At 38.6% G+C, this 27,604-nt stretch overlaps 1 protein-coding gene across 7 annotated transcripts in view; it reads left to right on the forward strand.

The window, feature by feature from the left end:
* EYA1 (EYA transcriptional coactivator and phosphatase 1) overlaps positions 1-27,604 on the forward strand; it is a 326,218-nt gene that overhangs the window by 244,091 nt on the left and 54,523 nt on the right. For all 7 annotated transcript variants that reach the window (XM_012663113.1, XM_012663115.1, XM_012663116.1 and 4 more), the window contains 2 exons: positions 9,415-9,554; positions 10,930-11,013. In XM_012663113.1, coding sequence (XP_012518567.1) covers positions 9,415-9,554; positions 10,930-11,013 — 224 coding nt within the window. The remainder of the gene's footprint in view (positions 1-9,414; positions 9,555-10,929; positions 11,014-27,604) is intronic.

Genomic DNA, 27,604 nt, shown 5'->3' on the forward strand with positions numbered 1-27,604 from the left:
GAGAAGTGGGGGATACTTTTTAGGCAGGAAACATGTCTAGCCTGCATACGTATGCGGAGAATCCACAAGGGAGGGGACACTGGTTGGAGGCGGTGAGAGGGGCTGGGTTCTTGTGCCCAAAGGAGGGGGGTTGGCCTTAGGATCACAGAAAGTCCTATGCAAAGTACTGGCAGGCAGGTAGAGCCAGGTGAGGAGAGTGCAAAGTGGTTGCTTCTATTTTCTGGGTGAATGAGAAGCCAGTTTCCTTGCCTGTGACGGCTATGAAGCAGACTTGGTAATGGAAGAGTAGCAAGCTGCCCCGTGCTATTCCTCACCACACCCCTGGTGCATAACAAATACAGGCAGCATTAAAGATTGCATGAGGGCAGGAACTGTCATCTTGCTTGGTCAGATCCCTGGTGCTGGGCACATTGCCTGGCACATAGAAGGTACCCTGTCTTACCACAGAATCCAAAGGTAGCACTTGCTTCCCAGGCTTAGGAATGTGTTTGTGATAGCCACAAGCAGGACCAGCTACCTAATGGGTGGCATCTGAACACAAAGCCCTGCGTGAGTGCACAGGTTGCATGTCCAGGAGGCTGGCTCTGGCCACAGGTATTGGTGAAATGTGATCGTACATGAGGGAAGGATGAATCAGAGTCAGTGGTCAGCAGACCAGAGACAGCGGCCAGAGATACGACTCCCTGAGAAGAGAAACATTACATATTTACCCTTCATTCAGACGTTTAAGATCGAGTCCAAGCAGAAGTTGCCAAACCCACAGATTAACACAAGAGGAGGTGTGGGAGTCTTCTAAGAAAATTAGCAGGAAAATGCATTTAGCTATTTAGGAAACTTGAAAACCAAAATGTTAGATATAGCGGTGTCTCTTGAATCAGAATGCCGCAACCTCCAGTGCCCGGTTGTAGGAAGGGAAAGGTGCCCAGTGGTGCGACAGAGAGAACCTCAGCAATGTTGGAGGTTGTGGTCCATTGTCAGTATAGAGGTGGTATTAATGACCATTAAAAACACAACATAAGAAAACCCCATTCATTCCCCAAACTTCAGTAGTGAAGGGTGGTGTGGACAGATTAGATCCAGTGCTAAGATGACTTTAAATTAATTTGTTTCAAAGATTGTTTAAAAACAAAAAAAGAAGTTATATTAAGACATTTTAAGAGGAGTTTTCCAACACTGTTCCCCTTTTATCAAGAAAAAAAAACAAGCTGGCTGAATGCATGTGTGCATACACATACATTCTCTGTTGCGAGCATTTGGTTTCAATGGTATTGCATTCAGTCATATGAGAACTCAAGCATGAAGTTTAGGCAACCACTGGAATTTCTTTAGAGCTTTGAGAATAATAGGAATTTGGGGCTTCAATTTGAGGGTCTCTGACAATAGCGGTTGAATCTAGGTGGTCCTCCGCAGCTGCCTCACAGAAGAGAAGACCGGTCTTACACAGTGTTGTCTAGAGGATTAGAGGTGGGTGTGTTAGAAAGGCTTATCAGATTCAGCTGTTAGAGGTCACTTTGAATCAGGGAAAACCTCAGGGTCCAATGTGAAAGACCTACATGCCCTTCTTCCATTTGCCTAAACTTCCTAGTTTTCCTGTGTAGTGAACAGCATGGTGCGACAATGGTAAGGTTGTTGAGTTTTTCTTTTCTCAGAAGCAGCTCATTACCTGGTGTCACTGGTGTGCTTGCCTGCTCGTGTAATTAGTGATTGTGTCCTCCAGATTCCGTGACTACAGTGAGCCCAGTAAGCAAGTGTCCCAAGCGCCCCACACCTGGGCAGTGCCTATCTTACACCAGTTTCATTAGGGTGCCTGCATCTGGCTGTCACATTAGAGATGAAAACAAAAAATCATTCAAGATGCATGTGTCTGGTGCTGGTATCAACCAAAAGGAAATCTGTGTCCTATTTTGCATTTCTATGTGCCACTGTGACAGCAGAATGGAATAGTTGCAGCAAAGACCATGTGGCCCGGAAAGCTTAAGATATTCACTGTCTATCACAGGAAAAATTTACTGACCCCTGCTCTAGACTGTAGGCACCCAAAAAAAAAAAAAAAAGAAAGAAAACATTAAAATTAAATAGCGTAGGCAAGTTGCTCTCTCTGCTCCACCATAAACTTGTGACCTGCCCCCTCCTGCCCCACTGGTTAGTTTCACTGCCTTCGCCTCTCACAGTGTAGCTGGTTGAGAGAAGTTCTGGGTAATTTTGATTAAATCTGGTTTTCCCCATGTCCATCCCTGGAGTAACGTACAATCCTACTTATTTACCTTAAAGTAATATAATAAAACTCAGCTTCACAGAACAGTTTTCCCAGCACAGGAAAACTAATTTAAAGAACTATTAACATAAGCAGAAATATGCCCAATGGATGCATAGGATTGCTTTGGCCAGTAGCACAATTGGATGCATCCGCCTCCCTGTGGGGGAAGCTATCCTCTTCTTCTTGTGTTAGAGTTCACCCTCTCTGCATTCTTTCTTTCAGTCTTCCTGACTTTGCCTTGCCATGTCGTCTGTTAAGATGACTTTTGCTTCTACCTATGTTGATTTTTGAGTCTCGGAGTCCAAGGGGGCCTCTGTGTCAGTTGCTGTCTGGCATCTGCCTCACGCTCGCTTGTACGTTGTACTTTAAGGCTTGAGTCTCAAACAGGACAGCATCTGCATTTAGGGAAGTGATATGCTCTGTTCTTTTTATCTGAGTCCCTCATAGCCACAAATAGAATGTAATTATCGATTAGCATGTCTCATGTTCACTAAATTCAGATAATTTTTCTGAGGATTTCTCAAAAGGCTCTGCACTTCATTTTGTAAGCTGGAGTGTCTTAGCAGACAGATTCAGATCATAGCTCCCCTGGCCTCCATCCAATGTCATTGTACATGTGGCGAGAGCTTCCGCTTGGCTAGGAGTTCAGTTACTTAATTCTGTTTACGGGGAGTAGTCTTTCACCTCACTTTGACTTAGATTGAATAAGGAGGGCCCCATCCTCCCAAAGCACAGAGAAGGTAGCCTGCAGGAACCTGTGTTCCACTCCCTTTACAGCTACTGCTGGCGTAGGTGGTCCCAGGGGTGTAAAGTTAGATCAGAAATCCGCTGCTACCTTTAGAACAAATGTGAATGCTTATCCCTAAATCTTCAAGGAGTCAACCGGGCCTCCATGCCGTGCAGCAAAACTCCATAAAAATAAAAAGCTTCTGTGAAGGAAGGCATAATTTAAGGAAATATCAGGCTGGGGAAAGTATCTACAGATATGAAAAAGGGTTAAAACTATTTTATATAAATTAAAAAAGGAATATAAAAAATTGGCCAACGATTTGGTGAGTTCACAGAAGGAAATATAATTTTGAAGCAAATATATACAAGCATCTCAAAGATACGCAAATTAAAATGTGCTACTGTTGTACACATGAATAGCAATGACTTTAAAATGATGACAACCAACGTGTATAAGATTATGATAAAGCTGGCACAATTTAAATTGATACAAACCTTTTGAAAACTATTTGGCAATATGTATAAGTAAATAGAAAACATGTTGAGGGAGGCGTGAGAAGTAAAAACTAGATGAGGATATGGGCTAGATATACTGGGCGAAAAACCCTGGTAGTTTCTGAGGGTTGGAGTTGCCTGAGGTGTTTTATATGAATTAGTCTGAAGGTGACTCATCTATTTGAGGATCTGGAAAGTGTTGTACATGCATAGATAATAGAATTTTTAAGCTAAGTAATCTAGGCTGTGTCTTCAATGTGATAAATAAGGAGACTGAGAACTGAAAAAATGGAAGTAACTTACCCAGGGCTTGAGCGGGAGTTATTAGCTCAGGGAACAAGAGGAACTGAGGGCAACTAGGTGGATCCTTTCAAGTTCCAGTTCTTTTTCTTTGTAATATTGAGGAATTTGTGGAAATCTTCTGTAGTATTTGCAAATGTAGAATTTTAATGATCTTACGTAGATTTTAATATTTTATGATCAAATATGTAAACATTAACTTTTAAATGGGCTTTTAAAGTAATTACAGCGATTTCTCATTTATAAATATTTTGACTAGCTAGTATAAACAATTGAATAAGCTTCGTAGCTTTAATAGAGTAAGAGCTAAACTGGAGAAACACTCATTCTTTCCATCGTCGTTGATTTTTTAATGTCTACCTTGCACTCTAGATGCTCACTATGCTCTCAGATTACGAACATGAACACCACTAGGTTCTGCTCTCCCAGAGTAGGACTGGTGGATATTTGCTCAGAATTATTCTGTCAAATTGTTTATTATCTGCTGCAAATATAAATAATTGAAAAAATTGTATAACCCTATAATGGAGATAAGAGTACATAAATTATAAAGGAGGGACCAAAATTTATAGAATTCACAAATATGCTTGCACTTTCTCTTCATAGGAATTTCACAGACAGAACAGGCCGAGAGTTGAGAAAAGGCATTCTAAGAAAAGAAAACAGCATGTGCTAAGTCATGAAACACTTTCAGAGAACTGAGATAATTACGTTTGTCTATCTGAAGTAGACTATGAAGAGAGTAAAGAGAAGGTTGTTGAAGAGTAACTCAGTGGGACTTTCTTTTTTTTTAAGATAGCTAACATCACAGAGTGCTAGTGTCATGCACAGTTTGACGTACCTCTACACATATGCTAGTTTTATCTTTATGCCATTTATTCCCATTCTATAGTTGATAAAGCTGAATTATGCAAGGGATAAGTAAGTAGCAAAGTCATACCCTTAGTAGGGCAGTCAACATTCAAAATGTGGCAGTTGACTCTGTAGCTCAGTGTCTTTAAATCCAGACTGTCCATCCTGTTCCATACGAGGACTTTGGAGCGGTTTTAAAACTCTCCACAGTGGTGGTGCAGAGGAGAGCTGAAAAACTGAGGGTAGCAGTCCTGGGAAATAGCCTGTTGCAAGAATTGAGGCAAGAACGTGAACTTAGGCAAAAAGTATTTAGGAGTAAAACCCACGGAACTTAGTCTTCATTTGATAGAGCCAGTAAGGAGTTTCTGGATTGGAAAATGGGATAGTTAACTGGTACCACTAGTCAAACTTGTTAATAGAGAGGATTCATTTTGGGACAAGTTTCATTGTGATGTCCATGGAGTATTCAGGTAGAGAGATCTAGCAAACAGTGAGATACTCAGGTCAAGAAATCAGAAAATAAAGCTTTAGAATTATCAGCCTGTAGGGTATCATTGAAATCCCTCTTGAAGATACTACCAACCACTGAGAGCCTATGGTGGAAAAACTCTAGTGCACTGCTACTCAAAATATAGTCCACCAACTGTTTACTACAAGTCCAGGATAAGAGAAGGATTTGCTTCAGACTGTAATCAATAGTGTCACTAAGCATACTGCCTTCTTTAGCTTTTTTTTAAATGTTAGCAAGACTTTTCGATGAAGGAAGCATTGCATTGATTAACATCCTGACGCAAACTCCATATCTTGTCACAGATCAGCACTTTGAGTATTGCTGATGTAGAGAACACCAACACTGAAGCTTTGGGCAGAAGAAGAGCTCACCAAAGAGTCTGAGAAGGGATAGTGTGAAGCAGAAGAAGGGGAAGTCAAGGCATTGTGATGTGTACATGGTTTAAAGGAGCGAGTGGTCAGCACAGCCAGAGAGAGGGCAAATAAGACTGAAGACTAAAAGATAATATTGGATTTGGCCATTATAGGGTCATCGATAACATTTTAAGTTTTACCCCTCCCCCCATTTGCTCTTCTACCTTCCTGAATCAATACCATTGCCACGTATGCTAAGTATCTCTTTGACTCTAAATCTAAAGTGCTCTTGAGTTCATTCTTCATTTTCCCTATGTCTTGGCTGGTCTGAAGTTACTGATCCCTCCTTCCTAACATGCTCTTTCCTCTGCAGTAGGCTGACCTTGGTTTTCTTCTTCACACCCCACTCATCTTTCTCTGTCCATCCCTTCTCCACACACTGCATTTCTTAAACAACACCCATTTATTTAATTCCATATAATGTCAATTTCCAAACCTAAACCCAGCCCATATTCCTTTCTTGAGCTTCAGAGCAGTCTGGCAGCCTGCTGGACATCTTTACTTGGCTGCCTGCAGTCTCTTCAAATTTAGTTATGTCCCAAAGCCAACCTGGAATTCTCACCTATGCTCTTCCCCAATAATCCCTTCTTCTGCCTTCTGCCTCAAAATATAGTCCCCACACAGTTGCCAAACCACTGACATGGGCATCATCCTTGACTTCTTCTTACTTCCTTATCCAATTAGTGGTTGACTTCACCTCCTAATGACACTTCAAATCTCTCTATCCTCACTACCGGTGTCCAGGCCGGCACCATCCCCCACCGGGGTTACTGAATTATCCTCCTGGCTAATCTCTCCCTTCCTCAGTCTTGACTCGCCTCCAGTGCCCTGCACGCTGGCCCTGGAACCACCACTCCCTTGTTGAATTCTTCGCCTGTCACTCCGGTCTCACCTCTGTGCTCTTCCTCTGTAGATTCAGGTCAGATTGAATTTTTTTTTCAGTTCTTCAACATGACATGCTTTTTCTCTGTACCTTCACTCTGTACCTGAGTTCTATGGGCTCCCTCTGTGGTTACATTCTACCTTTCCAATGTCATGACCTTCTCCACATTGGTTTGGAATGTCTCATTTTTTTGTCGCTGAGTCAATTCCTTCCTCTGAACTTTAAGCTCCAAGAAGGCAGGAACCATGTCTGTTTGGTTCATCATTACATTTCAAGTTCCTGATATGGTGTCTACAATAGTGTGAACATGACATCCAGTCAACGTTTTTTAAACAGAATGTTCTTCACAGCATTTGCACAGCCATTATCTCAGTAGAGGTAAAGTTGAACAATTTGGAGAGGATTTTAGTGAAACATGAGCTGTCATTGGATTAGAAGATAAATTATTTGAGTTGTTTTGCACTAGTATGTGGAAGGAGAAGTTAGAGTCAGGAAAGCTGGATAAGGAAGTGGACATATTTAATGCCACCTCATAGAACAAAAAGGAAGAATTTTTTAAAAAACTAGCTTGCATCATTTTTGATTTTGTTTTCCTTTCTAGTAAGTGGAGGCCTATAAGGAAGGGGTGGGGGGTATTTTGATATTTAAAGGTGTCAGGTTGTCCATCTTTTAGGGTTTTTTTCTTCTAGCTAGAAAAACTTTAGATAATATAATTAAAAAATTTTTTTTCTATATACTTTGCTCAATGAATTTGTTTTCTTTTGGGAGAAGCTTACAGAAATGAGGCACTAATTTAATTATAGCTTGTCTGGTTCCAAAAAAAAACAGAGATGGAATATATTTGAAAAGATTTAATTGAGTTTTTAATGCAGAGATAAACACCTAGAAATAAAGGAATGGGCAATCAGTAAGAGGAAATCTAGGCTTAGATAACCTAGGTAAGATAAACTACTTTGAGAGGAAAATTAACTCATTTGGAAGTCAAGGCAAAAGGTATAATGTGATAAGATACATCACTTGATCTCTTTTAGCTTCTCCTCACATGTGAACTTCCAGAAGCTGCAGAGCTCCCAGTTCAAGATAGACTTTGTGGTGAAGTACTTGAAGTGCAGGTAGAATTAGATGGCCACTGTTCATACTGCAAAATGAATGCTCAGTTTTGAAGCATATTAAAGAGATTGGTGTGTGTTCTGTCTCAGATGGTGACTATCCAGATTCTGTGTGGGGATATACATTGTAGAATATTTAAAAAAAAAAAGAAAAAAAAAGAAAGACCAAGACTACTACTTCAAAGAACAGCATTGAATCCACTCGACTACTTAAAAATATACTCAATTAGAGTTCCTTACTCTCTCTATAACAGAGAAGAGAGATGCTTAGTTTGGAACATCTTAAGGAGAGGAAGCCATAGTCATCTGCCTCTGTAATAAAAAAATATTAATCTAGATTTACACAGTGATTAACTTTGACTAGTCAGCATTGTATTCTAACAGTTTTATGAGATGGGTTAGCTTAAAAATGCATCCCAAATAACTAAATAAACTGATTCATTGAGTGGGGTTGTTTTGTACTTTCTGGCTGTAATTAACTAATAGGCTTTTTAGGTCATTGTAGTGGTTTCTGGGAATGAAAATCACGTGGCCAGTTTATGTCAGGAAGTTTGCCATCTTGTTCTTTATGGGAGAGGACATGTGAAAGTCTCATCTACAAGTAAGAGGAATCTGTTTGGGTTTTAAGATTAAACAGAAGGTGTGGAGTTGTTTCCTGTGATCGAGATTTCACTCCATCAGAGTCTTTCCTATCTACTCTGATTGAAGGCTTTGGAGAAGCACTTGAGCTTGGAGGTGATACTGATACCACACAGTCTGACATGTGGATGGCTTTGTTGGTAGAGCTGAGGCTGATAGTACATTAATAAAGGCTCCCAGACCTTGAGTTCTCCATAGTTTTTTGTTTGGTGAATATGTCAACAATGTCAGTGAGAATAATTATTCCTCATCTTACATTGAAAGACTCCAACCCACATCCAGTAGAGAAATCTGGCAAAGGGTTTAGGGAAGAATCAGCACCTTAGACATCTGGAATTTAGTGGGAGCAGAGATGATCCGATGTATGTCCTGGATTGAGTAAGGAAAAACCTCATCTAAGGGGTGAGAGTGAATGGTTTTGCTTTTCCTTCTGGACACTGGATACGAATCTCCCCTAGCCCTACTACACATTGCCCAGCTCTTCCTTTGAGCCATTTGTGGGTTGTTCTTTATTTTGTGGTTTCTGTGTAATTATTTCAGTGGCTTTTCTGAGTTACCCAGATGAGTAATTTTAATGTGCTGCTTGGTTTTGGATGTTTGGTTCAAAGAGACTAAAACACAGGAAGGGCCTGTGACAGATGCTGCATGGAGTGCAGGCACTGTGTGTGCATCTGCTCTCTTTATCTTGTCACTCTCTTGTTCTTTTCTCACATAAAATGGGGGAGAAAACGGGGAATTCAAAATTTTCAAAGAAAAATCTGCCTGATGACTGAGTTTTTCCCTGTCTCAGAGCTGGTTTTTCTTTTCATCTCTTTCCATGAATCAGAAGCCTTTTTGTAGCTGGGAGGACCACTGCTGAGGCAAATGTGTGACCCTCTCAGCATGGCCAGGTGCCGCTAGTGGAGCCAAAGAGCGAGGCCATGGGGTAGGCTGGGGGTGCATTGTCTAATCATAAAGAACCATAAGGAAAACCTAGGCAACTTAGTGCAGGCTGTTGTTTCTCACCTTTAATTAAATTTTAATTGTTCCCGATCACACTTTCTTTCAAAACAAATCTTGGAATCAGACATCTCATAAATTATTTACCCATGCAAGTAAAAGAGTAGGATTTAAGCAGAATGAAATGTGCTTTACTCTCCAAACTCCCCCTGTGAATTAAAACAAGGTTAATCTTGGCACCATAGTGGTGGATCTAAAAGATGAAAGACCTTCCTGTATTCCTGCAGAGTACAGTACAATCCACAGCCCATCAACACCCATTAAAGATACAGATTCTGATCGATTACGTCGAGGTTCGGATGGGAAATCACGTGGACGGGGCCGAAGAAACAATAATCCTTCACCTCCCCCGGATTCCGATCTTGAGGTATGTCATTGCCAACGCCCAAGCAAATAACAGGGTGGCTTAATAGCTAACTGGCGGTTTTATGTACCTGCTATGTAAATGGCAGTGATCAAGGTATCTAGATGCTTTTATTATTGCTTTCTTTTTCATATCAACAATAAAATCAAAGCATTTTTCTCTCCCCCATATTAACCCACAGGTTAAACAATTATTTCTGGTTTTTTTCCTTCCATATTAACTATATGGTAAAACATTTGTTTCTCTTGAGAGAAATACAGTAAATTACACAATTCTGCTTGAACAAAATTCTCTTGTGCTCCTCTGTATCATTGCTATTTCAATTAAGTAAGTGTCATTCTAAAAATGCTTAATAAAATCCACTTTGAAATTAAAGACATGCTTGTGTATATTGAGAAAGGAAAACCTGGAATGTTCTAAACTGAGATGGTAATCACTTTCTGAAGACATGTTTTGGTGGAGTTCAAAAGCAGGAGGGATTAAGTAAGAACTTAAAAGGTGGTAGATTTCATAGCCTTGAATCCACTGCAATTAAATGTCTGCTTTTTGCCAAAGTGAAATCTGATGGTGGAAAACATGATTATTTTGGCTGAAAAGATGAAATTTTTCCGGCAGATTCTATGCATATGAATATGTACTGGTGTGAGTGGGAATGGGAAGAAGAAAAACAGGCTTGGGAGGCTTTTTGTGGTACCCCAAAGACCTTTTTGAAATTAATTCCTTCAGGTCTAATTCTAAAAATACCCCAAGAGTTTGTGTAAGAGAATGAGTGATGTGTCTGCTTAAGTTGTTAAATATCTATAACCTGAAGACTTAAAAAACCTGGTAAGAACAATGTATATCCCTTCCCTTTGGTAACAACCCAATAGGTAACATAAGGTGAATAGATTATGTACAGTTTCAGTTTGGGGGTGTTATTTTTTAATAATTGGATTGGTAAGAATAAATCATAAGATTAGTTATTTTAATACTTCTTAATGAACAGAGATTAGGGATAAGGAAAAGATAAAGTGATTTTTCATCTCTCATCTCTATCTCAGAAATTATAAACAGACTAGTTATAGCTCATTTTTCTTTCATCTTTTCAGAAATGAGACAGATTCTTTTCGAGAAGTAGAAAGGATATGTATTAGTATCTCTTTCCTATATTTATATCGATGCTGTAAATATAATTATCTTCTTGTACCTCATCTGAAGTTATATCCGGAGAAAAGCTAGAAGATGCTCTTTGGAACAGTTGTGTTTAAAAAAAATATATAGTAAATTCAGATTTTTCATTCGTTTCCCAATTCAAGATGACTTTTTCATGTTGAAGTTAACTGAATAATAGTTTTCTCAACCAAGGCAAACACACATTAATTTGGTTCTTCCTTTGCAGAGAGTGTTCATCTGGGACTTGGACGAGACAATCATTGTTTTTCATTCCTTGCTTACTGGGTCCTACGCCAACAGATATGGGAGGGTAAGTACCAAGAGTCATCATTTTTTAATTTCTTTGGCATAAATATGCCTAGAATGTATTATTTTTTTGGTCCAACTAAATGCAATTTAACTTTAATAAAATTAAAATATAAAAGAAAATAACTTTATTGATATAGTCAAATATATATGTAAGGCAAAAACATGTAAAGAACAAAAGTAAAGATTATTTTTAGGTCTTTAAAATTAAATAGAATTTATGGGATTAAATTCATGCTTATTTAACCCCAATGAATAAAAGTGATTGAGTGCTATTTGAGAATGAAATATTAAAATATATAAGTGACATAGATCTTCTGTGTCCTATTTTTCAGTAGAGCAAATATTTCACTTTGTATTGCTTTCAGCAATTAGCAGCATTGGTATTTTATTTTCAGAGCACCTGCTATGAATGAATGTCTTTATATGACCCTCTGCTATTTGGGCTGAATTTATTTGAATAGTATATAAGATTGAACCTCTGAATGACAATAGAACAAATATATACACATGAGGGTTGTTACAGTACTGACGTTGATGTTGTAGGTAAAGAATAATATCATAGACCACCTTCCATGAGTAGAACTTCAGTTTCAATGTTGTGTATTTGGGTTTCCCAAAATGTTGGAAATTCTTTTTGGTATGTTGGTGGTTTCATAATTCTTTCCCACACAAAAATCCTGTTGTTTACAGTGGCTGTAGGTAATTTTCAAAGTTATGAATATGATATTTCTCATTGTTTTAAATCTTTAAAGAAATAACATAAGTCTTAGATCCTTGAAGCTATTTAATTGTAGCCTTAGAAACTGAATTCTTATGTCTTAGTGACTCCAGGGGTTTATCACAATTAAATGTTAAAATTGATACCCATAAGATGTGTATGCTCTCATTACAAATCTGACCAGGTATTCATTCTTTCAATAAATACTTCAGTAAATTCACACAAGTACATGCACATGAGGTCTGGAGGTGAGAGTCGGGGATCTAGCTTCACTGTCCAGCTTTCCTCCTCGTCCTAAAGATACACCTAATAAAAAACAGGCTGGAAAAAATGCATATGTATCAGAGCAAAAATATTCTACTATTTTAATTTCTGTTCAGAGATAAGATATCTGTAAAACACACTATGTCTCATCTTATCATTAAGCAAGTTCTCTGTGAGAAGAAGACAACAAAAATGCAAATTATAAAACATAAGGCCATACAATGTCAGTCAAAAAAAAGTCTCTAGTATGTAACTGGCACATAGTAAGGATTCAATAAATATTAGCTATGGGACTTTTTTGTATTATTTCTTCTATCAATACTATCACTCCCTATTTCTACAAAAACTACTACTTAAAAACTGAAGGGTCACATATGTAGTTAGTAGGCCGAATCTTCTTAACTGAGTCGTTATAGTATCCCTACAACTAACTCCTGAGGAATAACAGTGTTGCCCAGAACTCACACAGAAGTATTGAAAACAGTTGGCACTTAGGAAAGCAGCATTAGAAAACCATCCAGAATGTCTCCGTTCTTTAAAAGCTCTCATTAAGGGCCAAACTGATGCAAAAGAGAGTTGTCATGAACAGTACTCCGTCACCATTGAAAGCGGCAAGCTGAGGAAGGTGTGGACACCCATGATCTCCTAACCTCCTGTCAGTCTTTGGCCGTAAATTATTGGTTTATGTATGGAATTCACACCTAACATAGAACCCCCCAGCTGCTTATAATTTTTCATTCAGGTTCTCAACAATCTCTAAACAAAACACTCTCTCATTAATGCACTAGAAATACCAAGAGTTTAATTTTTTAATGTCAACCATTAGTATTTTGGGGCTTCATCAACTATTTGTTTAGCTTTCCCATTTTAGAGCATGTGATAAAAAGTTCTATATAATTTCCAAAAGCCAAATGTACGTACTTCTTTAAAGTATGGATTATTCGAGTTATTAAAAGGTAAGCTTGCCCCTTATTGATAAGTTGATGGGGCTGGGGGAGAACTTCAGAAAGCCAGTTTTTTGAGAAAGATCTTCCCAAGCATGACTTTGGGCCTGAAGTCATTGTGACGATCAGGACATGAACATGTTCCTCTGCTGCAAGATGAGGAAACGGCAGGCACAGAGGCAGGAAAGGATTTGATGTTTGAGGGACAAAGAGACCAGTGTGACCAAGCCTAGTTATGGAGATGGAAAGTCAACAGAGATGAGGGCAGGTTTCTAAGGGCCTCCCAGCCATGGTCAACAGAGTCAATCTCATCGCACAGGCCATAGGAAGTCACTGGAGGACTTCAAGGGAGGAAGCGAGAAGATCTAGTTTACATTGTTAGATTACTTTAGCTGTATATGGAGAATTAATGGCTGGAGAAGAAGAATAGCAGTCCAGACAGGTTTTAGCAGTGATGGATCCACAAGCAGTAGACATAGAACTGGTGGATTCTGGATTAATGGCGAGTAGAGAATAGGATTTAGAAATGATTTGGAGTTATTGGGGTGGTAGGCAGTAAGTGAGAGAGAGAAGTAAAAGTGGATTCCCAGGTTTTTGCTTTGAGCAACTGAGAGAACAGTCATATATTAGTTGAGATGGGGAAGAACTCAGTTTGGAGGGAAAACGGAAAGCTTGGTGTTGGACAAGTTTGAGATGCTTATTGGATGCCTACAAGAAGGCAGCTGGAAGGCGAGCCCAGAGCACTGAGGGACTATCAGGGCTGGAAATGTCAGATTTACAGTCAACAGTGCACAGTTTAGGGTCAGAAGCTCCTCAGACGCTCTTAGCTTTATTTCTTCATAAACATTTATTGAGCACTTTCTTTGTGTCGGACACTTGTGGTCAGCTTGTGGTCTCATTGCCCGGAGGTGTCTTTTCCTGGCAGCGTGATTTTTTTTTTTTTTTTTTTTTGAGACACAGCCTCACTCTGTTGCCTGGGCTAGAGTGCAGTGGCTTTTGAAGATGCGTTGCTGAGGATGTCGCCTTGGAGCTGGAAGCATGCAAGAAAGCTTGCTTAATGTTCTCCTCATTAGAGAACTTCAGAGTTGAACAGAATTTGCCCTTAAATCTGATAATCAAGCTTTATAAAAATGTGGTTCAGCAAAAATTCTTCCAAACAATAATAATAACCAAGCTGATCAGAATGTCTTGCATCCATTTTATTCCCCCTAGGAACTGAGGAGAAGCATCTTACAGGAGTTCAGTGGCAAGACTTCTTTTATGGAGCTCAGATTTAGGGGTGTTCCTGAGCATTGTTGAGGGGCGCATGTCTCTCGGCTTCCTCTGCATGCACATAAAGAAATGAATGCCTGACAATGCGATCGCTGTTCTGTCTCTAAGGGAAGCGGATACCTGAGAAGTGGCTTAGTCACAGTAGCTTAGGCAACTCAATGAGTAGCCCATTCAGTAAGGGGATATAGGATCTGGTTGATATAATACAAAATTAGGGCATGTTACAGCAATATGTACAAAAAAAAAGGTATGAGAATGTCCCACCTTTCATGTAATCCTACCTGTGGGAAGAAGGCATGTTGGCTGCTATAAGGAAGGCTTATTTTATAACAAAAGTGATGGGGGGAAAAAAGGGTGCTAGGTACAGCATAGCTTTGACTAGGGAAGAGAAAAGAAACAACACGTTAGCAGGAAAATGAAGTCTGTGTTACTATAAATTAGGATGTTTTGAATAATATCTGTCCTAGCTGTTTTTGTTTAATGCATTTTAAAAAGTTGCTTTCAAACTAACTCCAAATTCCCAAATGTTATTGAAAGAAAACTAATCTTGGTTTTTTGGTCAACGAACAGTATATTTAAAATAGACAATATAATTCATTTATTAATATCAAAGTACACACTCAAAACTTATATTTCAAATGAATATTGTGCTGATTTCCCCAAACATGATTCTGCTCTTGTGGGAGGATTCCCCAAGACATCTACACCCAGTGGCGTGATTGTTTCAACACTTTTTTATTGTTGTTGAATATTTGTGTCTCGTGGGGATTTAGGCTAGAATGGGTCTTAAAAGTATTGAGCCTCTCTCCTCATTTTACACAAAAACCAAAACAAGAACACTTAAGATAGCATGAAGCTTAGCATGTGTAATTGTAGGTCCTATTAAGAATTTCCTGTATGCCCAGCATTCATTTAATTCAACATTAATGGTCTGAAACTGCTTTAATTGAGCCCATTTTATAGATGAGGAAATTGAGACTAGGAAGAGGTTAGAGACCACTTAGAAAACACTTAGCACCATGTCTGGCATAAAATAAACATTCAGGAAACACTAGTTATATTTGAATATAGATAAGACTTGACTGTCAAAATATACTTGAATTCTGACGTTGTGGCTGGTGACTGATATGGAGGCAATGTCTTCAAATTCATAAATTAGCCAGTATATTATATTTCTTACTGTGTGATAGAAAGAGCACTAGATTTTGAACTGAAGAAGATCTAGACTTTCTAATCCAAGTTCTAACTTTTCAGCTCTTTGACCTTGGAAAAATTATTTATTCTTCCTGAGCCTCAGTTTTCTCTTCCATAAAGCCAGCTACTTGACTTGCAGAATTGTCTTAAGACTTTAAATTGTATCCTGAATCAAAAGGCCCAGCACAGTGTCTAATTAATGACAACAACCAATGGTAAGAAAGCATATGTCACGTGCTGAACTTGAGCTGTGCTTTGAGTATTTGTTTTATAACACACCAGGATTCTAAGAGGATATCAGTTGTCATAGTGAGTTCAGATAAACTAAACCTCCCTAGTGGGTATGTGTCTTTGAATACAGTTTGCACAGCCCATCAGAACACTCTAGTTGGCCAGTAAAGATTGTTGTTCCTACTGTGTTTTAGGGGACAACACTAAACTCCAAGACCTTTTGAGGGAGGACCCTCTTACATGGTGGTGGGTGAAGATGCTAAACTCTTAGAACTGCACCAGAGCAGTACAACACCCAGTGTTATGGCTGGATTGTCGAGGATCTGGTCACTTAAATAGTATGATCTCTCTTTTGGAACCCCTAGACCAGGGGTTAATAAACTTTTTCTGTAAAGCATCAGATAGTAAATGTTTCAGGCTTTGTGAGCCATACACCTGTCATAACTACTCAGTTCTGCCCTAATAGTGCCAACGCAGCCTGGCCGGTATGCAAATGAACAAATATGGCTGCGTTCCACTAGAACTTGATTTATAGTCCCCAAATTTGAATTTTATGTAATTGTCATGTCTTATGAAATATTATCATTTTTTTGGTTTTTAAAAATCTAAACCAGGGATTGACAGACCATACCCCATAGGTCAAATCTGGTTCACGATCTGCTTCTATAGGGCCTTTAAGCCAAGAATGTTGTTCAAATTTTTAAAGGGTTATTTTGAAAAACAAAATCATAAGAATGTGTGTCAGAGACTGTGTACGGCCTACAAAGCCTGAAATGGTTTCCATCCCTTTAGAGAGAAAGGCTGCCCACCTCTGCTCTTGATCATGCTCTGAGCTTTGTGTTGGTTCATTTCACTCCTGGCCAATTCAGAATACCAGGACAATTCAACGACAGCCACACTGTCACCCACTGGACTGTGCACGCAGTGCACATGGCACATATATGCATCTGGGGCCACGAGGAAACACAGGCCTGCACGTGAATTTGTTAGGGTAGGTGAAAGGGCTGTAAAACAAATAGGCACAAAGTGTAATGGTCCAAGCACAATAGAAATGCATCTTGTTCTTATTTACTGGTCTAGAGTGGATATTCCAGGTTGCTTGGTTTGGACAAGGTTTGGTGGTGCCATCTTCACCACGTAGCTTTGAAGCTTCTGAGATCACTTTCATCAGCATACTGGCCACAGGGAGAAAAGGCAGGGACAGCATTCCTGGGGGTGCTCTGTGGGCCAGGATGAGACCCCCATCCAAAGGAGGCTGGGAAGTAGCCTCGCTGTGCGCCCAGAAAGATACAGAGAATGGGTTTTAGTGAGAATGGTGGTGGTCACAGCCCGAGTTCTCAACTCTTTGACCAGTGAGCGAAACCCAGTGCACACTTTCAACCCCCCTGGTGGCCCCAGCCATCCCAGCAGAGCTGGGCCCCAGGCGTTTTGGCTGCTGAGTGATGATGGCCAGTCCATTGCCAAAGGGCATTCCCTGCTTTTTGTTTTCTTCTTTGTATATCCAATGTCAAATTAGATCAAAATGATGGAATAATATATGTCTCCACATATAACTTCTGGATACTGTGGAATGACATAGAATCTAAACTTTTAAAACAAATAGAAACACAAATTTTTTGAATATCAGAGGGATTTCCAGCCGAAGGAGCCTTCTTCATCCCTTTGCCTGCATCCTGAAGGTTGCTGCGCTCTCTCCTTTTAGCTGCCACCCCTTCCTCCTCACTGCCAGCAGCACACAGCTGAAATGTCTGCTCTTGCTGCCTTGTTGAATACAGCCTCAGAGTTCTCACTCCCAAATGTGAAGGGGAACGCAGTGAATGAGCAGGATCATCACAGCTTCTCAACCCCTACTCTGCCCTCCCTTGTTCTGTGGCCTTGGGAAGAGCACCTTATATCTCTGAGTGTTACTTGTTCTATCTGAACCTTCCCACCTTAAAATGGAAGCAATCACAGGGCCGCTAGGAGAACAGTGTAAAGCACCTAGAAAAATGCTCATAAGCCCTCCATAAATAAGAACTATTATTGCTTGCTTTGGGGGTTCAGAGGAGGGTAATGGGAAATCATACATATTTTGCTGTTCCAGGTAGCAGAGAGGGAGAGATGGAAAAAGAGCATTACAAGTGGCCAAAATCATAGGCACAAAGGGTAGATATCTATAAAGTGTATTTAGGGGATTAGACTTCAAGAAGACGAGTAGCAGAAAATGTATGGAAGTTGTAATAAAAATATTGCACCTTTGTTCAGCTTTTACAGTCTACACTGCTGTCTCACGTTAATGATCCAATGAGTTCCTTCTTTTTACCAGTAAGAAAACTCTGGCTCAGAAAAATAAAATTATTCACCCAGGGACGCACTCCTATCAGTTGGCGACACCAGTCTTCTATGAGGTCCACTGCCCTCAAAAGAGGGTTGCAGAGAGCACTGAGTGTGGAGTTTCGTGCTGTAGGCACGGGGATGCCGTGAGCAATATTAAAACAGGGCAGGGACGTGGTAGACGTGTAAGCTGTGGACGATTAGTCCGATGGCCGAAGAAATTACTGTGCCGTCCTCCTGGTAGGAAGTAATAAAGGCTAAAAAGTGGCTGTAACACTAGAAAGGACAGAGAGAGAGCAGAGTGGTCACAAACGAAATCCTGATTGGTCCTTTGAGTGGCTTTAGCTTTCCCTTGGCACCGCGTGGGCCCCGGCGTGCTGAGGCCAGTTTGGCCAGGTCCACGCTGGCTCTATTCTTCTTTCTCTGTCTTTGTACCACTTCTTGGCAGTTGTCCCATGTTTGGGATTCGCGAGTTTTCTCCACAGTTAAAATTAATCTTTGGAATGGTGAAGTTCTTTCTCTTATTCTCTGTTAATACTTGGGTATTATTTTCATGGTGTTGAAAGGGAGTCTTTTAAGTGAGGAGAAAATTAACGCAGTCAAGTGTCGTGTATCTAATCAGTCAAAAAGACCTGATTAGCCTTACCACAAGTTTGGATTTTTTTTTTTCTAAATCATTCAGGCAGTATCATTCAGTTCAACCATGATTTATTTCTCATTGTGCATATAATCTCTTGTGATAATCCAGATTATTTCTTAATTGGCATCAGAATTACACCCAACTCCCAAAACTTGACATTTTGTGTCAGCTGCTTGGTAATAGGGCCTTAAAACTTGAAAAAAGTTAATATCTCATTGATGGTCAGATCCCTTCAGATAGCAGGAAAGACAACAGTAGAACCTTTGGGTCTCAGGTTGTACATATAGTTAGGATAACGCTTTTGGTAATGTTTTTCGAAAAAGAAATAACATTTCAGCATATATATTTTTTTCTTCTTTCTGAAAGGGAGCTAATTTGCAAAGCCTAACCTTAATCCTTCCCCTGTGAACAGCCAGCATGGGGCCTTAAAAATAAACCACTCCTGTATTCAGAGTGCCCATTCCTGTTTTTCAGCTTCTTTTTCCCCAAAACAAAAGATCCTGAATGGAGAGAATTTTTAAATGACATTCTGGCCCTGTTTGTGGTTGTAATATTAGCATTCTAAGTAAGGAATTGTTTAGGGGCCCAAAATGGGTATTTTTCTTTCATTTGATTGATTCTGCCTGGAGATTTGTCCTTGATTTGGGCATACTTAACAAGATTTTCATGTGGAACAACAAATCCTCATAAACCTGCTCACATTGTTAGGATCACACCTCAGTGGGCCTCCACAGCTCTCAGAAACTGCTTGCCAGTAGGACCTTAGCTGCCCGTGTAGGGTCAGTACAGATGGAATTTAGGAATCTTATCTTTTATTGCACAAATTCAAAATATAAGTACCATATCCTGAGGAACTAGTCATACTTTCTGAAATAGTTGAACCATCTTCTAGTAGTTCCTTGTAGCCTAATTACTTAAAAATTACTTAAATCATTTAATTACTTAAATAACCATTTTTTAAACATAATACATTCTACTTTGTGATGCACAGTAGAACAGCAATTGCTAAGAGTTTGTGTAGATTTTCATCTCACAGATATAAGAGGGCACACATTCAAAGAGGAGAGATACAGAAGACACTTACCGTATATTTTCAATGTACTTACTGAAAGTAGTAATAGGAAAATAATTAAAAGGCAAAATTTACTTTTTTGTGTTTTTGTAGGAACACTATAGGGACTTCGTAGAGCCCAATTACTAATTCAAAATTCTGTACTGCTTAAAATTGGAACAATTATTTAGATACCAAAATAGTTCTTAAATGTCTGAACTTAATTTCAATTAGACAATTTATATTATCTAATGTATTTGCTTCCTTTATTTTCCTGTTAATTTTTTTTTACTTTTCAATTTAGAAAAATAAGATGGTAAGAGGAAAGGAATAGCAAAGCAAAATGTGCAAGGGCATGTAAATGGGAACCAGAGCTGCATTAAAAATAGGAACGATTTTTCTCTTAATGCTTTACTGGTATATCTAAGCAATAAAGAGAAACTGCTTCCTCATTAACATTTTGGTGCTATTTTTAGTGGTTCTTATAATAAAACTGAAGTGACCTATTCTTTTTAGACTACACAAGAGCTAATGTAATGTTTGACATTAGTGGCATTGTTAAATCAACTCTAAAAATATCAATGTATCTTTTAAAAATAGTTACGTAAAAGATAGAGGTATCTTCATGGTTAGATAAGGGGGGTTACATTTAAGATTTCTAGATAACTGAGAAGAGATATTTTGTTTTTATGATCAGAAAAATATTCTTTATCCCATTCTAAAAGTCCCCAAAAGAGACAAACTGGTTTTCCTTCACCTTTCCATCTATTTTGATTCTCAAAGGCCTGTGGACACTCTGAGCCAAAAGTAAATAGAAATAGGTTAGGAAAATCATTTCTGAAGCAGCCTCAATTCTGTGGAATGTTTGTGTTCGCCACTAAAAATAGATTGCATTGTCATTTCAAGCCAGGAACCGGGGAGTGTTACATTTTTTCTCAGCTTTGTGATCGTTTTATTCATGTATGACTCTACCTTTCTTTAACAGGCTGAACTATGGGACTTTTATGAGACTTATGTGATTCTTTTATGCATTTTGCTAGAATAATGTGCTTAAGTGGTGTTGGGCCAGTAGAGAGCTCCAGGAATGGAGCTCACAGGACTGATAAAAGACAGTGAGATGGCCAGGCACAATGGCTCGTGCCTATAATCCCAGCACTTTGTGAGGCCAAGGTAGGAGGATCACTTGAGCCCAGGAGTTCAAGACCAGCCTGGACAACATAGTGAGACCCCATCTCTATGAAAAATTAGCCAGGCATGGTGGCACGCATCTGTAGTCCAAGCTACTTGGGAGGCTGAGGCAAGAGGATCACTTGAGCCTAAGGAGTTTAAGGCTGCAAGAAGCTGTGATTGCACCACTGCACTTCAACCTGGGTGACAGAGAGAGATCTCTTTAAAAAAAACCCAAAAACAGTGAGAGAAGTTAGGAAAGATACCAATGTGCCTGCAGCTGATGCTCATTCTTTGGCATCTGTGTGACATGGTGATGTGAACAGTGGTGGGCGAGGGTCTCTAGTCAGCCTTGTAGGAGAGGGAAGATCTGTGGAAAATCCTCAGTAGTACCAAGAGGTCGTGATAAGGATCTTGCTCAGTTGGCTGTGGACAGAGCTCAGGGCATAAAAGGTGTTTTATTGTTATCATGAGGACAAAGCTGCTGAATTTACAGAAAAATGATGTATGCTTATGTAACACTATCAGTAAAATAGAGTGGCTGCTTTATGTTTTCTTTAAAAAACACTATACACTCTACATTCCAATTCTTTCTTCAAGCTTGGCTTCGAGTGGGGTCACAAGCAATCCTGTGACACGATTTGCTTCAGCTGTCCAGTTGTTGAAATTACATTATGCCTCTTCTCCCTTCCTTGATGTCTGTAAGCCACCTTCATGAACACGGCTTCAACATAAAAAGGTATAACTTCCTGACAAGGTTGAGAGAATTGGGGATAAGCACATACCGTCTTCAAAATACCTTTCACAGTGCTATTTACAATGTAGTTAAGGTCAAATATCACGTACAACCACTGGAATTAGCAGTGCAGATGTAACTATAATAGTTTTCTGCATAAATAGACAATAAAATAATCTGAGCAGCATGAACTTCAAGCTGTCACCGGAATAAAGCAAATGGCATGCAAGGATCTCCCCGCTACCTCTCTTTCCCGGGGACCTGGAAGGAGTCATGGTGGCTTCCCATGTGGTCTCCATTAGGACTACGAAATGTAAGACTCCAGCAGAAGAATTTGTCAGAATAGAAGTAGTGGGTGGTACTCAGTACCTTAGCCTTATAACAAAGAGTAGTTTAGTTGTGAATAATGATCACTGAAAAACATCCATGAAATAATTCAGAAAATTGTACCGCACAATGCACCCTTCTCAAGTTGCAAACACAAAACTTCCCAGGTTATATGGACTGCAGTACCCAGAACAGATGCCTGGCTACACACCTGTCTCCTGCCTGAGTCACCATTTGTTTCCTGGCCTGACACTAATGAGATGTTCATGATTTACAGTCATTCATGATTTACAAAATACATATACAGTAGTGTAGTAGGTGCTTAGCCATAATTCCTGCCTTCAGGGAGTTTATAAATTAATAAAGGAGGCTCTTTGTAGGGGATGAATGAATCTGCAACAGCAGTCATCATTGGGGTAAAACAATTTAAAACGAATGCCACTCTAAATCCACTAGGAGTGAAACTGCAGAATCTCTAAAGAAATAATAATGCTAAGAAGGAAACACATCTCCCTGTATTATTCATGACAGGCGTTCCTAGTAGCTGCATCATTTAACTACTAAGAAACAACCGGTAATAGGACGTCAATGATAACACTAACATTGTGGATCAGGAAGAAAAAAAAAATCAGGATCCACAGGAGCCATACAACCAAAAAATAAATGCCAGAGGCCCTAAATGAGATGTTTCTAGGTTTACTGCTATTCTTAAATTACACTGGGATTTCTCCTTTGCAGCTGATCAGCATTGCAATTCGACACTGGTATTCCTAAATATGTGAGATGAAGATCCTGTGGCTTCAGTAATAAATGTAGGAGTTCCTCTGGGTTCCTAGAAAAGAACACTCCGTATGTTAAAAATGAGTAGAGTTAATACAAGCAAAGCAGTACCTGACATACATTCTTGTCTATATTCCAAATCTTCTCTTGTGTCTGGGTACAGATTACCCAAGCAAGTCCTAGCACCTTCTTTTCAATAAAAGGTGATACGCTGAGGAACCTTACAAGGCTTTTGCAATTTGGGCTTTTAAATTTGGGGTGGGGGGCATATTTTAAACATATGGCTCGCATGTGCTTTAAATTTTCAAAATAAATGTTTTTAATCCATCAAAGGAAACCAATCTTGTCTCAGTGAATGTTTTTATATATTTTTTAACTTTTTATTATAGAAACTTCCAAACATACAGAAAAGTAGATGGAATAGTATGTATGATGAAACTCAGTGTAACCTCTCCAGCTGTAACAAATATCAGTGTTTTATTTATATCCTTACACATCCCTCCATGTTCAGTCCTAAGATGATTTTTCAGAGCAAATCCCAGATATTTTATCATTTAATTTATATATATTTCAGTATGTATTTAAGAATCCATTAAAACAATTTTTAGAAATAATAGATGGTATTCAGTACTTTAGCCATCTAGCCAAATTAATAATAATTTTGTAATATCATTAACTAGCTAATCAATAGTTCTATTTCTCCAATATTTTTAAATTTTCATTTTTAATTATGGTAAAATACACATAACAGACTTTATTGTCTTAACCATTTTTAATGGTACAGTTAAGTAGTTACCTTCTTAACCAATTTTAATGATACGATTCAGTATTATTAAGTACATTCACATTGTTGTGCAACCGATCTCCAGAACTCTCCTTCATCTTGCAAAACTAAAAATCTGTATCCATTAAACAACTCCACATTCTCCCTCCCCACCCCAATTCCTAGTAACCTCTACTCTACTTTGTCTCTATGAATTTGAGGTGCCTCATATAATTGGAATTATGTAGTATCTGTCTTTTTGTGACTGGCTTATTTCACTCAGCACAATGTGCTCAAGATTCATCTGTGTTATAACATGTGGCAGAATTCCTTTCTTTTTATGGTTAAATATTCCATTGTAGGTTTGTACCACATTTTGTTTATACGTTCATCTGTCAATGGATACTTGGGTTGCTCCGCCTTATGGCTGTTGTAAATAATGCTGCTGTAGACGTGAGTGTACAAATATGTTCCTTGCCTTCAATCTTTTTGGCTGTATACCCGGAAGTGGAATTGCTGGATCATGTAATAATTCTATAGTTTAATTTTCTGCCGTATTATTTTCAAAGCAGCCGCACCATTTTATGTTCCCACCAACAGTGCCCAAGAATTCCATTTTCTCCACATCTTTATCAACACTTACTACTTTCTCTTTTATTTTGTTGTCTGATAGTAGCCATCCTAATGGCTGTGAGATGGTATCTCATCATGGTTTGGATTCACATTTTCCTCATGATTAGTGACGCTGAGCATATTTCAAGTGCTTGTTGACCATTTATATATCTTCTTTAGAGAAAAATCTACTTAAGTCCTTTGCCCATTTTTAAATCAGAGGTTTTTTGGGTTGTGGAGTCGCAGGAGGTCTTATTTCTGGATATTAACCCCTTGTCAAATATATAATTTGCAAATATTTTCTCCCATTCTATAGGTTGCCCTATTACTCTGTTAACTGTCCCTTTGATGTGTGTAAGTTTTTCTTTTTGATGTAGTCAAATTTACCTGTTTTTTTCTCTTGTTGCCTTTGCTTTTGGTGTCAAAAAAGTCATTATGAAATCTAATCTCATGAAGCTTTTTCCCTAAGAGTTTTATAGGTTAACTCTTAAATTTAGGTCTTTGATGTTTTTTGAGTTCCTTTTTGTGTGTGGTGTAAGATAAGGATCCAGCTTGATTATTTTGCATGTGGATATCCAGTTTTCCCAGCACCATTTGTTGAAAAGACTATAATTTCCCCATTAAATGGTCTTGTCACCCTTGTTGAAAATCATTTGACCATATATGCAAGGATTTACTTCTGGTCTCTCTTCTGTTCCGTTGGTCTATACATCTGTATTTATGCCAGGACCACATTGTTTTGGTTACTGTGTCTTTGTAATAAGTTTTGAAATTGGGAAGTATGAGACCTCCAACTTTGTTATTTTTCAAGATTGTTTTGACTATTCAGGGTGCCTTGAGATTCCACATAAAGTTTAAAGTGGATTTTTCTATTTCTTCAAAAAATGCCATTGCAGATTTGATAAGGATTGCATTAGATCTGTAAATCACTTTGGATAGTATTGACGTCTTAACATTGTCTTACATCAGTGAATGTGTGATGTCTTTCCCTTTATTTGTGTCCTCTTTAATTTCTTTAAGCAACATTTTTAAAATTTTCAGTATACAAGTCTTTTGCCTCCTTGGTTAAGTTTATTCCTAAATATTTGATTTTTTTTGTTATTGCTATTATAAATGAAATTTTTTCTTACCAGATTGGTCATTATTAGTGTACAGAAACACAGTGATTTTTGAATGTTGATTTTGTGTCCTGCAACTGTGCTGAATTCGTTTATTGAATGTCTACCAGGCTTTTTTGTAGAATCTTTGTGGTTTTCTACATATACAATCATGTCATTGCAAACAGAGATCCTTTTACTTCTTCCTTTACAATTTTGATGCTGTTTATTTGTTATTCTTGCCTAATAGCTGTGGCTAGTACTATTTCCTATGTTCTATGTTAAATAGAAGTGGTGAAAGCAACCTCCTTGTCTTGTTCCTGATCTTAGAGGGAAAGCTTTCAGTTGTTCACCATTGAGTATGGTGTTAGCTGTGGGATTTTCATATATACCTTTATTATGTGTTTTCTTCTATTTCTAGTTTGTTTTTGTCCAATGGTATTTCTTTCTTTCCTTTTTTTTTTTTTTTTTTTTTACAGTTTATCATATGTCTCTGAAGTGTCTTTTAATATGTAGATTCCCACTCAATCTTTTTTCTTAACCTCGTGTATTTTGTGTTTTTTTTTGTTTGCATATAGACAAGTAGTGTACTGAGGTCCTAACAGAGTTTGAGGGAGGCACGTCTCACACATGAGTGTGAAAACTTAATCATCATGCTTACGAACTACAAAAGGATGTATAACCTTGTGTATTTCTGCTGAAGTAACTGGACTATCTGTCTTATAGAGTCCCTGAGAGTCTAGGTTTTCTTGATTGCATTCCTGTGTATCATTTAACATGTTCCATTGTCCCTGTATTTCCTACCAACTGGTAGATCTAGAAGCTTAATTAGACTCAGGCTTTTTTTTTTTTTGGTTTTTGGTTTTGTTGTTTTTTTTTTTTTGTCAAGACTTCATAGATGGGGGTATAGTTTTCTTGAGTGTGTCTGGTTGCCGTTGTCTTTAAAATTTCAGTCTTCTGGCCTGAGAGGCTTCTTACGCAGTCCATTGTAGGACGGTCTGTCTTACTCCATACATCCTTTCTTCTTAGCTCAAAGATGGTTGATTGGGAAGGAGAAAACTCAAGAGTTTGGGGAATTTTTTAAAGTATTAGGTCTTTAATTCAACTGAATCAAGTATATGTAGACCTGCTGCCAGAAATAAAAGGATTAACAGTTCCTGTTGCAGATAACTAGCCCAGAGCTATTTTCTAGTGAGGCAAAGTTTTCAGATGAAACTAAACCACTTTCTCAATTTTTGAATTTTCTCCATTATCTCCTCTCCTTGAATAGCTCTCCAGTATTACTGTAGATCCTTGATCAAGTCTTCCTGCTCACCTTTAGTGGACAGATAGGTGTCCTCAGTGGCTCATACTGAGGAGTGATCTGGCAGTTGCTGCATTTCTTTATTATCTTTTCACAGCATAGTAAAGTTCAGTTTACCTGCCATAGTTTCAAGTCAGTGAACTAACATCAGTAATCTATAGGTGTGCTTGGTGGCTAACTTTAAAGGTAGATCCCAACTGTCCTACTTGAGGCTTAAGTCTAACCTTATGCATTTTCTCTGCAGGTAGTTTCCTTGTAAGTCTCAGTGTGAGAATACATATTTAGCAAATATTTATGTACAATCTAATGTACTGATCTGTACTTTGGAAGTCATTAACTATTAGGGAAAAAATGCTACGCTCACATCAGAGAACCAAGGCATGGAATACCTTTCCCTTGTGTTCAGTTGGATGATCCAACCAGAGTTGCTATTTGTGCAAGATTGATTTTTTGGGGGGGCAGGGGTTTGTTTTTAAATAATCCCCCAAAGATATTAAATTCTTTATTTTCATCATGGAGTGAGCACAGTCCAAATTGCATGCACCTTACCTTGAGTGGCCAGAATACTAGATGCTTGATACAGATGTTCCAGAACTGACACTGAAAGACTCCACTTCTTTCTTATTAGGTGGCTGATATTTTTATATTTACTTGATATTCTTAAAGTGCTTCCACAAATTTATCCTTTGACTCTACCACAAATAAGACCTCTCTAAAATATCATATTATTCCTGAAATGCTATAGTATCATTTTGTGATCACTGAAAATTTTCAGGGACTATGCATAGAAGTTACTAAATTTGGACTGTATGTATTTCCGTCATTACTATTTATTGTCATATATTCCTGAAAGACATTTGTTGATAAAGTTGGGCAGGGTCAAGATTTTGCCAAGACCTATTCTCCCCAGTCATTTGTGAATTGACCAAAAGCAGTGGATTTGAGCTGTGCTTAAGTGCCTATTCACAAACTCTCACCATTCAATTATTAAACCATGTAAGCTAAAAGGCACATGTGACTAACTCAAAGCCATCACACAACTTGGCTATGCAAGTGATTGATTTGTTTGAAGAACACTTCTAGGTTTCAGTTGAATTGGTGCATTGCCTAGATCCCATCAGAATGACACCACCTCTCTTTAGTTCCTAGATCTTCAGAGTAGGGGGTACCTTTTGCCAGC

This window comes from Propithecus coquereli, unplaced genomic scaffold (assembly GCF_000956105.1).
Source record: "Propithecus coquereli isolate 6110/MARCELLA unplaced genomic scaffold, Pcoq_1.0 Scaffold8, whole genome shotgun sequence".
Taxonomy (NCBI): domain Eukaryota; kingdom Metazoa; phylum Chordata; class Mammalia; order Primates; family Indriidae; genus Propithecus; species Propithecus coquereli.